The 13,772-nt window shown below is 33.9% G+C and overlaps 1 protein-coding gene across 1 annotated transcript; it reads right to left on the minus strand.

The window, feature by feature from the left end:
• Nucleotides 1-10,449: 10,449 nt before the first annotated feature.
• LOC130747208 (U-box domain-containing protein 16) lies at nucleotides 10,450-12,930 on the minus strand. Its single transcript, XM_057600068.1, has one exon. It carries the CDS (start codon nucleotides 12,643-12,645, stop codon nucleotides 10,573-10,575), a length of 2,073 nt encoding a protein of 690 aa, XP_057456051.1. The 5' UTR covers nucleotides 12,646-12,930; the 3' UTR covers nucleotides 10,450-10,572.
• Between the last annotated feature and the right edge of the window lie 842 nt (nucleotides 12,931-13,772).

Raw genomic sequence — 13,772 nt, forward strand, 5'->3', positions numbered from 1 at the left:
TTTAATATATTTCTTATATTTATAAAAAATTATAATTTATAAAGAACTTACAATCAAAAAATACAAATAAAAACAAATATGTGTATTTAAAATTATTTAAGTTTTTCATTTTACAAATATTAAAAATTAATCTTATTTTAAAATTAAAAAATGCTGCTACAAGGTATTTAATACTAACCATAACATATATGTGCATTATTGAAAAAGAAAAATTCATCTATGATATATTAATAAAATTACTCAAGGAAGCATAATAGAGAAAATAATAATGGTCAAAGTTGAATAAATGTTTGCTATGAGAGGCCTGGTATATCTACTTAACGTGATCGTAGAGCCTCAAGGAATTAGTCTCATGGCTATCGGCTGTGAGAAAATACTCCCAAGTCAAATAAGTTGAAAAAAATTAAATTCACAAGATAATATTTTGGGCTTTTTTTTTTGTAAAAAGGTTATTTAAGTTATCATTATAATTCAAAAAGTTAAAATTAATTTATTCTTCTTGGTCTTGACATGTCACACCAAATGGCTTTTCCAGGTAAAAAAAATATAAAAAATGATATTAAAACTTATTTCATGACATTAAACACTTACTACTTAACATTTTTTTAGTAATTTAAATATTTCAAATTAACTTAATAATTTTTCATATTATTAAATAAATAAATAAAATTAATTGTTAAAATTATTTTACCTAATAATTAAATTTGAGTAATATTAATTATTTATACAAAATGAACTATAATAATATTTATTGAAATGTCTTGACATAATTTTTTTATATTTATAGTGAAAAATATTTTAATTTTAATTATTTAACTATAATAATTTTTATATAATATTAAACAATATTTTAACTAAGCCCGTGCATCCCACGGGTATGATATCTAAGTATATTTATCATATGTTAGAGTATGTTATTATATTCTCATCTTATTTAAGTTATTGCTTTCATATCATGACCATTGCTTATATTGCTTCGTTATTTAATTCGGAAAAGAGCCTACTCATTACTATGACTATGTGTAGGTATTTTATCTTTTAGTTAACAATTATGAAAAGTGTAACCCTAATGCATTTCACTTCCCATTTCTTCTCTCTTTTTCTTCTCCCTCTTTTCTTTGTATTGCTTCTCTTAACATGGTATCAAGAGTCAAATTTGATCCAACTTCGCTGGTGTAGTGGAATAGATCTGTGCTTTTCCGGTAGACACACAGTTGGTGTAACTTTTTTCATAAACCTTGTCTCATCTTTGGTTTTCGGCTTCTCCCTTTAACTTCCACTTCATAAAAAATCTACGAAAACTTAATGCACTTCATCGATATATATCATGAAAGTAACTTTAAAAAATTGTACATTTTTTATTTGATTTTGGTCCTTGTCGACCTACAAGTTGGCCTCGGTCACTACTCCCAAGACTTCGTATCAATGAGGTTATCTCCTCCTTCATTCCCGATAACGACATGAGGCCGCATTTTTTCTCCTGCGAACCACCACACAGAGATCGCACCATAACGAGTTTCAACGAGGATGTGAGCTCCCCTACTTCTCTCTAACTCAAGGCTTCACTTTTTCTTGCAATGATTTATCTTCTTTTCTCCTCTTCTCTATGACAAGGACAATTGTAATGGCATTGATGGCAATGAAAGTGACAATGCACCTTCGTTAGTTTTTTTTCATTTCTAAAGGGTATATTTGTAACAAGCTTAAACTAAGTTAGCTTACGCTTGAGAAGGAGTGTTAGAATATGAAAAAGAAATTTTATCATCTCTTTATCATATGTTAGAGCATTTTGTCATATTTTGATCCTATTTAGATTATTGCTTAGATTTATTTGTTTCCTTATTTATTTAGGATTAGGAATCTACTCATTACTATAAATATGAGTAGATGTTTTATCTACTTACCAACAATTATACATAATGTAAACACTATTGCATTCCACTTTTTCTTCCCTCTGCTTCATCTCCTTCATTTTATTTGCATTGCTTTTCTTAACAGTTCCTTACTTAACAAAATTATCTTTCATGAAGAATTGTTGGGCCAAAGAATTGCATAAAACTATGGGATCTTCACATTGGGCTAAAAAGAAGATTAAGCTAAGTGGATTGAACATCACACCTTTCGCCCAGAACATTAAGATATTAGGTGTGTGAGTCACATAAAGCTGGTCTTCACATTCTAAGAGTTGACCAGTTATTGTCAGTGAGGTGTTGGGCAAAAAAAAAAAACTACGACAAATCTCCACATTGGGTTAAAGAGCGAATGTGTATCGTACACACATGTTTCACTCAAAACCTTGATGTATTAAGTGTATGAATCACCTCATCTATAAATTGTTTAGTATTTACTTGTTCATCTAATGTGGCCCTTACTCGCACTTCATATTACAACAAAATATTTGTGGTGAAAATTTTGTGTCAATATACATTATAGAGTGAAAATATTGGTAAGGGAAAACCTAGTGTTATAAAGCTCCGACCAGTGGCGGACCTACCACAGGGCTTGGTAGGTCCAATGCCCTGGCTCAAAGTAAAAAAAAATACAAATTTCTTTGGACTAGGTAGGTTTTTTGGCCCAAAAAAAAATTAGAGAAAAGACAAATTTATAAGAAAATGCAAAGTTTAGGGACTTAATCATAAAATTTGCCTAGGCTTCCTAAAATTTCTAGTTCTGCCACTGGCTCCGACTATATGTGCCTGTAAGATTTAAAGAGAGGCCGGTCCCATTTTATGAATTTGATGTAGGCGGTCTTACATTACAATTTTACAAGAGACTGGTTCCACAATTTGAACAGTAAAGTCACATAATTGCAACATTACTATTGTGCTGGCGCTCGCCCTATTATTTATAATGCTCATTTGCTAGCTAGATATTTCATTGCAAAATCCAAAGGAATGCTGATCCCGTTAAATATTTGTTCTGCCAACAAAGGGTGAAACCTTGATCAGAATTCGAAAGGTGAGAAAAATGAAGAGGCTTTTGGGAGTATAGAAACTTGATGTGGGTCAGGATTACATGCATCTAGCTAAGTGCAAAATGTTAGTGGCCCATGCATCTAGCAATAGAGATCGTATAATTTTGGATTACTCTACGGTTTTGTAATGTTCTTGATTATTTCATGCTTATGGAAACTCTACAAGTCTACAACATAGGTTTGTTATGTGGTTATAACTTTAGTTCGACCCCATGTGTATCGGTCCATCGTTTTCTTGCCAATTCTTTGACGTACCATGTCTCCTAGGAAATGAAAACGAAGTAAAATGTCAACAATTTCCACAGTGCAAAGAATGAAATAGTACAAAGTGCCGTGAATTCCCATCTTGCAAAGGGGGAAAGAAAAAGAAAGTTCAGGTGCAGCTGTTCAGAATGGATGGGTGACCAGGATCTTGCCCCAGATCTAAATTATTAGATATTGTTGTCTTTTCAAACTCCCTAGATTTTTCAATGATATTGGTAGCTCACTATTTTTGGTGGTGGGGAGAGAGATTGTGAACCATGAAAAGAAAAATTGTTGTGAGAAAGAGTAAATTTTGTAAGTTATTTGATATGATAGAAATGAGATGAAAGGAGAGAAGGAGGAGAGATAGAACATGAAGTGGACAGTGTTTTAGACTTGATATAACTAAGATTAGAGACCATCAAAAAGGAAACCTTAACAAACACATAAAGAAGAAAATAGAAACTTCAAGTAACAATAGATAGATCCTTTTTACAATGACATTTTTACCCTTTATAAAAATATTAGGAATTAATTCTAAAAATATTTTTAAAAACATGAATATACTTATATATTTTATAGAAGTGCTACTGACACTCTTTTTTTAATTCTTTCTAACACTGCATATCTTTGATTGTTTATGTCTGACCAAATTGGGAGTGAAACTCATATACTTTAGTGGACTATACATGAATTTTAATCAATTAAAGAGAAAGTGTTAGTAAGAGAGTATCAAAGAGAATATTGGTATATAAATATATTTATTTCAAATTTATAATAGCATAAATATTTAATATTCTTTTTTAAGAAATAATTTTTTATAGTATAATAATTCTTTTATGTATAGCAAAAATAAATAAATCATGCACTGCTTGTGAAATATACACATGTGTGTTTAGACTGATTAAGTGTAATGTGAGTGTACTATTATCTTTAGGGGCGGATCCACCGCCTAGCAAGCCTAGGCCATTGCCTAAGCGTGGCCCAGGCTCTAGGAAAAAAAATTTGGATCGGGTAAGCTTTTGGGCCAAAAACAAAAAGAAAGAAAGAGCAAAATTTAAAGGTTAGAGTAAAATTGAGGGACTAAATCATAAAAAAAAATCTCCAGCCTTCTATGTTTCTCTGGTTCCACCACTGATTATCTTACGAAATTTTTTGCACGTCCTCCCTATTGCGAAGAGCTACCTTCATCCTAATCAATCTTTTTTAACGGTCTATATATATTTGTAACTAATGGTTATTGAACTAGCTAGCAAAGTTAAATAGGTCACTTAATCTATATACTATAGAAAAGAAGAACACTGTGAGACCCACTTAGATGAGTTAGCACTCCCAAGTTCACTCTTATCCACCCTCCCTCATTAGCTGACAAGTGTCAAGCTCTAAATCATTCTGACAAATTTATGGTGAGACAATTTCTCCTTAATTTTGGTTTTGTGACCCATAATTGACAATCTATTGAATAATTATAAAAAATCTCATTAATTGTTGATTAATTTTTTTAACTGTCCATTTATGCTGAATCAAAAGTCATCACCCATCATTAACTACTTATGGAATAGTCATTCAAAATATTATTAATTGTTGTTTAATTTTTTTTAAACTCTCCATTAATGCTGTAACAAAAGTCATCACCCATCATTGACTACCTATGGAATAATCATTTAAAATCACATTAATAGATGTTTAATATTCTTATTCATACATAAGGCTTAAAAACAAAAACTTTCTCACTTTTGTTATACGTATTTTGCTTTTTTTTTATGTGATTAAAACTGATTTTGCTAACCTTTCAAAAAGTACGTTTTTGACATCAAGATTCAAATTTTAAAATTTTGACAACCTATAAATTCAAATTTTGAATATTCTTTTTGGAACAATATTCTCCTTCCTTTTTTCACATGCAAACAACATAAACCCTAATTGTTTTCATCTATATAAACTCTCTTATGTAATTCTTCTCCTCTATCATTCCATTATTTAACCATCATCTAAGAGTTTTGAAATAACTATTGTTGTGATGACTGGAAAATTGAGAAGCAAATGTTGAAAAAGCAAAAAAAGTTCAGGTATTGCTTCTGATTCAACCAGTTTCTTGCCATATCATAAGGGTATAGTTACATTTCTATGAACATTATGAAATGATCTGCAACGTGTGTGATTTATTGAAATGATTTTGATTGGAGTGATGCTTTTTTACTTTTTCTTCTGTAATTTCATAGGCCTCATCACCATGGGACTTTTATTGTGAATTGGAATTGGGGATGGTGAGCTTATATGGAAGATTCTTCAAGAGTGAATACAACATGTGAGGTTTTTGCCCTCTTCCTACTTTCTGTTAGATTTCGCTGAATTTTTTTGTTTGTTTTTCCAGAGTGGCTTGGTTGAGTTTTGTTCTACAATTAAAAACCAAAGAAGAGATACGAGGAAGGAGAGGTAAGCCTTATGAATTTTTTGATTCACATTTATTTTGAGCAAAGCATATTGAAACATATAACTCAGGAAAACATATACATCTTTATATTTTAGGCATGAATCTTCATCTACTGTCTACTGACCTTGCTGCTTGATTTAATGTTTAGCATGTTACAATTTGGTTATACTCTTTTTCTTTTGGTGTTCACAAATTTTGGTTGATGATGACAGTGTTGAACAGTTGCGGCTTACATAATTAGTATTAAGTGATGTAAGTTAAAATAAAATTAAATACTATTATATATGCACATGCTATCACTATAGATAGTTATGTATTGTGAATTTTAATTTTTACTCTTATTTCAGGATAGTTCAGATCCGTTCATGACAACTACTTCTAGATTAAAGGCTGATGCATCTTCTTCCAACTTAGCAAAGATTGTCGTTTTATGTTGTAATTTATTTATTTATTTGTGCACTTTGAGTTATTTACTGTTTTGCGTTTAGATTATGGTGTGAATATTATATTTTTTTAGGTCATATAGAATTTTTTAGGTCATAATATTATATTTAAGTTAATGGAGTTCTTTTTTTATAAAATGTAAACAAAAATTGAGATTTGAATTTGAAATTTTAATTGCGTACTAAATAATAGTAATTGGAGCCTAATTTTCAGTCAGATTTTAAAACACTTGATACTTTTTTTAAACAAAATAAGCAAATCAATAATAAATATAATGGGTAGAGATTAACTTTCTTATGCAAAATCAGATTTAGTTTGTGATCAATATAAATAAGAGAAATCCGTTTATTTAATGAAAAGGAAATGAATAATCAATTTAAAAAAAATCATTTTGATTGGGATACATTTAATTTCAAGGTAAAATAAATTAAAAAATGTCAATTCTGTTTTAGTGAATAAATTTGATTTCTCCTTTAATAATAATTAATGGAGTTTCTTTAACTTTTTTATGTAATAAATATAAAATTTAGAATAATTCCATAGATTATGGTGTGGATATTCAATTTAATATTGAAATTTGAGTTTGAAATTTGAAATTGAAAATTGGTTGTGAATAATAGTACTTGCGTCAAAATTTATGGCGTGATATTAAAAAAAATGTAAACGCTTAATCCTTTAGTTTTAATGAAAAAAGAAAATAAATATTGAATTTAATGAGTGCAGTACATAATCAACTTTCTTAAGCAAAATCAGATTTAGTTAGTTATGAGTATAAATAAGGCAAATCCGTTTTTTAAGTAAAAAGGAAATGAATAATCAATTTAGAAAAAAAAAACATTCTAATTGGGCAACATGAAATTTCGGAGTGGAATGATGAAAAAAAGAGTCAGTTCCGTTTTAATGAGTAGATTTTAATTTTTCCTTTCATAATAATTATTGGGGTTTCTTTTACCTTTTTTAGAAAAAAGGTAAATAATGGAATGATCTCATAGATTAAGGAGCGAATATTTAATTTTATTTAATTAATTTATTATTTTTAAAATTGTAAAAAATAATTTTGCGATTTGAGTTTGAAATTTAAAATGGGTACTAAATAAAAGTAATTTGATCCAACTTTTCACTCGGATTTTAAATTATTTTGCTCAGACACAGAATACGCTTTTCTTTCCACCCTAAATCATTTGTAAATTCATTCATAATAATTAATTAGGTTTCTTTTAATTTTTTAAGAAATAAATATAATTTATAGAATGATCTCATTGATTAATGAGTCAATATTCAATTTAAGTTAATGAATTTCCTTTTTTAAAAATTGTAAAAAAAAATTGAGATTTGAGTTTGAAATTTAAAATGAGTACTAAATAATAGTAATTGAGGCCAAATTTTCAGTCAAATTTTAAAACATTTTTCTTAAATGAGTACTATATACTTATGATTAGATTACATGGTAAAAAAGTTCGACAGGGAAAAACATTCTACACAAGAAATAGTTCATGTAAAAACTAATAATTTTTGCTAACTCTTCATTCCCATCCTTCCCTTATGGCTCCTAGCTTTTACCACTATTGCTAACTCTTGGGAACAATTTTTAATCTAATTTAAGTATATTTTTTATAATTTTAAAAATATTTAGAATTAAATGTATATAAAGTTTTTGTCAAATTTTGCAAGTTGTGTAATACTCATTGTGATTTTGTTTGGTTGAATGCTCATTTTTCAATTTTTCATATCTTAATTCAAGGCTTAATAGCTTTTTTGGTCCCTCACTTATCACAGTTTTGCACTTTTGGTCCCCAATAAAAAAAATTAGCACTTTTGGTCCTCCACATTGTTTATTTATTTGCAAAAATGGTCCCTATTTAGACGAAAACTGCAAAAGTGTGTAAATATGAGGGATTAATTTTGCTAATTTTTTCCTAAAGGGACTAAAAGTGAAAAATTGTGATAAGTGAGGGATCAAAATAGCCATTAAGCCTAATTCATTAATCGTGCTTAAATAATGAGATCAATATTCGCCGTGCAACGCACGGGGTAAAAACGCTAGTTTCTTCTATATATGATTACAAAATTCAGGACTGAGGAATATAATTATGACACTATGATTATTATGGAATAAGATTGGGGCTTTCTGCTTTGTATTTGTGAATGGTGGAAAAATCTATTTAATTTAGTCAACTGGTCCCCCTTCATATTTGCATGGAAAGGTCTAGGTAATGTGAGCGTGTCGAAACCGGAATCTATAATGATCAAGAATGAAATGAATTGATTAAAGATGGGACCAAAAACCATAATTGTCATGGTTGAAAATTGTATTAAGTTTGTTTGTATCTTTAGGAAGGACAAATGATGTGCCTCGTGACAGGGTTATACCTCTTGTTTGTTACCTTTTTTGTATTTATCATGTACTATGCCTTACTTGTTATGCCATGTTAGTAGTCTCTTGAGTCTTGATCTTTTTCTTTCTTTTGAGTACTAGAATTTGTAGAGTTTAAGTGAGGTCACCACTTTTTGAGGGGTGCTTAAGAGATTTAAGAGGCAAAAGAAATGTCTATCTATCTTGAGAGCTACTAGAAATCTATAAGCAAATTTCCCAACTAGTACTAAGAAGGTCTAAATGGTTGATTGATAGCTTAACTCCTTAAGCATTTAGTTTAGGGTTGGATCCTTAAACAGTGTGTATGGTGAGGAATTTTTTGAGAGAAATCTTCCACTTGAAAGCTATTTTTGATTGAAGAGATTAATCTGATGGCTGCTCTTTAGGAAATTTAAAATAAAAATCACATGCATTCAAGTTAGTTAAGCCCACGGGACTCTTCTATTGATATTTGATATATTGGTGGTAGTAATGGACAATCAACTCTTTTGTTTCCTTGTACCAAAAAAAACTCTTTTGTTTCTTTTTGTCACGCTTGATAATCAAGTATGAAATTGTCTGTTTTGTTTTGTTCTCTTTTTTTATTTTTTAGTCGACTTGTTTTGTTCTCTCTTTTTTTTTGGACAAACTTTTTTTTTGGACAAATCTTGTTTTGTTCTCTCAAAGTGTTGCGCATGCAAGGGTGTTGACGCTTGCCATTGGGTAAGGAAAGAAATTACAAGTTCAATCATCATTATTTGAGGCCCATAAGGTTCTGAGGTTGTGAGATGTTGGGCACTTCATATAGGACCACATTAGTGACCCAAAACAAAAAATAGTGCCTCATCGTTCTATGTGAAGGTCAATAAGGTGTTACTATTCCCACCACTCTACTTCCTATTCTATCACCCTCACTTTTTTTTTTCAAATATACCCCTAAACACATCAACTTTGATAAATTACCACTCACTTTCTTTTCTGTCTCACTTCTATCAACTTTTTCTTCCTATATCTCCTTTCTTTTCTTTCTCATAATCACTCATCAATCATCATATCTTTCATTTCTCTCTTTTATATATGTATCTCTAATGAGTGTGAGTTCTGACCCATCCCCTCTCAGCCTACTAGACGCCATTTCTCCCCGCTGTCACCACCCTTCACCCCACCTCTCATATTATTCTTAGACCTCATTCTATTAATATCTATTTTTGTGTCTTTTCTAACTATATTAGTATCTTTGTTGACACTCCACTCGCTATCTTTATAACTTTCTCATTATCAAAATCTAACAAGGGAGATTTTTGAATATCTAATTTTAGACTTGACAAAAGATAGGTGTGTTTTTTAGTATTTATTAAAGTTGGGATGGTGTAAAAAAGAATTAGGGTGGTGTTAAAAATAACACTAACTCAGAGTCAAATTACTACATGAATAAAGCATAACATTGAACTGGCCCGTTAATGATATTATGAATGTGTTGGCCTAAGTCCACTTATAATTTCAACGAGATAGAACTCACTTCTCATTATCTCGATTGACCAACACATAATTCACTTATCTGCGGATCATTTGAAACGACCGGAATATTATGTTTTACTTCACCCTCAAGAGTATTCCAAGGGTTGAGAAACCCTCACCTTGTCCGTTGTTCGCATCCTTTTTTCATCTCTTGATGCAATGTTGACAACACTTGATTTTTTCTATTCAAAGGAGGATACCCCGTTCTCATAAAATTGGTTAAAGTAAAACGAAGACATTTCAGAAGCTCTGAAAAATGCCTTCACAATCTTTCAATGAGAAACCAAAGTAGTGCAATATGGTGGACACTGGACAGTGCGTGAGTCAGTCAATGGCTCAAATGAAAGTTCGATGGCCATTAGTAAGTATTGCAGTCAAATTTCCATTAGAAGCCCATAAAAATTAGTCTCAAAACAACAAGGAAAGAGCATGTTTCAAAACTCAGATTTATCATTCACAATTTGAAAACTCAACTCAAACAAATGAAAGAATGGAAAAATGTTGTATTTCACGAGACATTGCTCCATATATTACATTTTACAGGATCTGAAAAAATCAAATATCAAAATGATACAAGAATTAGTGCTTATTTGAGAAATTTACAAATCAATTGTTTGCCACTGTGGTAGTTGGAACAACCACAGTAGTAGTTGAGGAATTGACAAACGTGGTAGTTGACAATTCTTCACTCTCTAACCCCGCCGCCCCCCTCCTTAGTATCCGCAACAGTGTCGCCGCCTTCCTCCTCCCTCTAACACTCCCCACCGCCATCAACTCCCAAATCACCCTCTCCACTCCAGGAATCGCCGCCAGCTCCGCCACAATCTCCGACCCACCCTTCCTACACATCGTAACAAGCGTCGCCGCCGCACTCTCCCTCGCTCTCTCCGACCCATCCCTCAACACATTCCCCAACTTCTTAATCCCCACATAAGCCGCCGCCACCGCCATCAACCCACCACGCTTCACCACCGCCTCAAGAATCGTCACCGCCTCCTCCGGCATCACCGCCATAACCTCCGCCGCAACCTCCACCGCCCCGCCCTCCACCAATCTCCCCACCGTCTCGCGGTCCGCCGCGAGATTCAGAATCGCCGCCAAAGCGTCCCTCCTAGCCCCCTCAGGCCCACACTTGGCAAGCTCGACCAACCCGCTCAGCACACGCATCTTCCTCCCGAGCTTCTTCCTGTAAACCGGGACCCCAGTCAAGCTGAACACCGTCGCCGCCGCGTTCGCCTTGGCCTCCCACGTGGCACCAGACCGCAGCACCTCCGCGACGCCGTTCAACGCGCCGTCAGTCTCCATGATCCTCGTCTTGTTCGCTTCCAGTATCGAGAGATTGAGAATCGTGGTCACCGCGTTCACCTGGAGGCTCGGGTGGTGCGAACCGGTGGTGAGATACCGAACCAGAACCGGAATCGCTCCAGCTTCGGCAATGCAGGCTCGGCTATCCGAGTCTGTTTTCGCCAGAACCCGAAGCTCGTAAACGACGGCGTTTGATTCATCCAAATCCGAAACGTTGAGTTTGTTGACTAAAAACGTTGACATCATTTTGGTGGCTTCTAAGGCGGTTTTGTTTGTTACGCCACCGTTGATTTTCCCTGTAACGGTTTCCGCGTCGAACGGGATCCTCTGCTCGCGGCACCATAACGCTATCATGTTCCGCAGCGCATGGTTTGGGATGAGGTCAGTGTGGGCCAGGATCTGACCTGTCTTGGGACACGTGTTGTGTCCTGCATCCATCCAGAGCTTGATGGAAACCCGATCGTACGTCTGTCCAGTTGCCACGACGACAGGGTCACGCATCAGTTCTAAGCTTATCGGGCACCGGTAATCCGCCGGCACTGATAACTCCGATGAGGATTCCTTCCGCCGTAGACACTCACTTCGCGGCGGCGTCGACGCGCCGAAGAGAACGCACTTGGCGTAACGAACAAGTCCGATCAACGCGACGATTTCTGATCTCGATTGTTGTTGTTGTTCTTCCTCGCTCCGATTGTGAATCTCTCGTTGCAGGCTCTCAATCTCTGATCTACAAGTAGAAGAATCGCGAATCTCCAATTTCTCGAAGATTGAGGCTAATTGTGCTTGATCAGGAACAATCTCGCTCTTAATTCCGTTGAGGATTGAAACGACGTCGTTCCGGAGCTCTGATTGTTCCGCTCCGAGAACCGGTTTGGATTCGGAGCACTGCCGTCTGATGAGGAGAACGAGTTCTCGAACGTCGTCGTTGAGGTCGACGAGTTCTTGCAGAGGGAAGATATCGAGAAGAGTGGATAACTCTCCGGTGAGCTTGTGGAAGCTATCAGCGACGGTTTCGATTTGCATGAGGAATGAGAATTTGCTTTGATTTGAGCAATCTTCGATGAGCGTTTTGATTCTGTGAAGCACGATGTACATTTCCTCGAGGCAGAGGAGGAGGGAGCTTGAGGTTGGAGAAGATGAAGATGAAACGCGGAGGAGGTCTTCGAAAACGACGCCGAGGAGGTGCGTTTTGCGGACGGTGGAGGAGGAAGTGCGGCTGAGGAGGAAGTTGGTTGCGGCGGTGGCGGTGGAACATATCTGGTCGGTGAGGTGGAGGAGAGAGTGGAGGAGGCTTAAGTCGGCAAGGTTGGAAGAGTGAAACGACGACGTTCGGGTTGGTCGTTTTCTGGTTGGGAACGTTGGGGAAATCGCCATGTTTAATTGTTATGAATAATGCAATAGCCAATTTGTGAAATGTGATTGGTTGGTGTTAGTTAAGAGGTTGGAAGGAATAGAAGGAAGAAGTAAAGGAAGGATATGAAGATGATGATGATGATGACTTTTGATTGATTAGAGATGAAGGAAAAAACAAATAATTGAAGGAAAACATTGAATGTGTAGTACATACATATCCATAAACAATTTGGCTTTGTTTTCTGCGTGTGAAACTCAACCTGTTCAATCAAATAAACATGGGTATGCTAGCTAGCAATGAATGATATAATAGTGGTTTTGAATTTTGACTGTTTTGATTTGTCTGTTTATTTTGGTTTTATTTGTTTGTCAAAATTCACCTGCTGACAATATCTTATCACCAGGTTTAACATAGTTGATAGATAGTTGGAGTCTTTAAACATAATATTGTTAAAAAAAATGTATAGTCACTTAATATAATTTTGGATAATAGATAGAGTTTAATATAAGAAAAATGATTTATTAAAAAAAGTATAGTCACTTAATATAATTTTGGGATCAGGGAATTAATTACATGATTATCGGCTGTAAATAAAGATACTAAGGGGAAAAAAAAAAGAAACCCATGTGGTCAAATTAATTTGGTGATAACGTGTGTGTATGTAATAATAAAAGTATAAAGCACCGCAGCCATTTGTTCAAAGTCAACCACAGGGTGGTTTGCTAGTTGCATGTTTTGACGGCATTGAGTTTTTAAGTGAGAAATAATAAAGGTTAATTAACATTAATTGGAATTTTTATGATGTGTTTAGGGTAATATTTTGGCAAATACTACTATAAATTATTATTTTTATCAGGCTTTTCTTGACTTTGTAATTGTATGAATGAAGTGGTAGGCACTTGGCAGTGGTTTGATCAAAGTTAGTGTGAGGCTGCAAATTGGCAAGGATTGGGTTGTTGTGACTTAGTTGTACATGATAAAGTATAAAATAAAATATTCGCTGAATCAATCAATTATTTTGAGGATCACGCTATGATTTGTTAATTTTATACTATTAACGAAAGTTTCTTTTATTCTAACTTTCTTATTCTGCTCTGCCAAAATTGTTAATTATCATTATAAAGTACCTAAAGAATACGCGTATTAA

Source organism: Lotus japonicus, chromosome 3 (genome assembly GCF_012489685.1).
Source record: "Lotus japonicus ecotype B-129 chromosome 3, LjGifu_v1.2".
NCBI lineage: Eukaryota > Viridiplantae > Streptophyta > Magnoliopsida > Fabales > Fabaceae > Lotus > Lotus japonicus.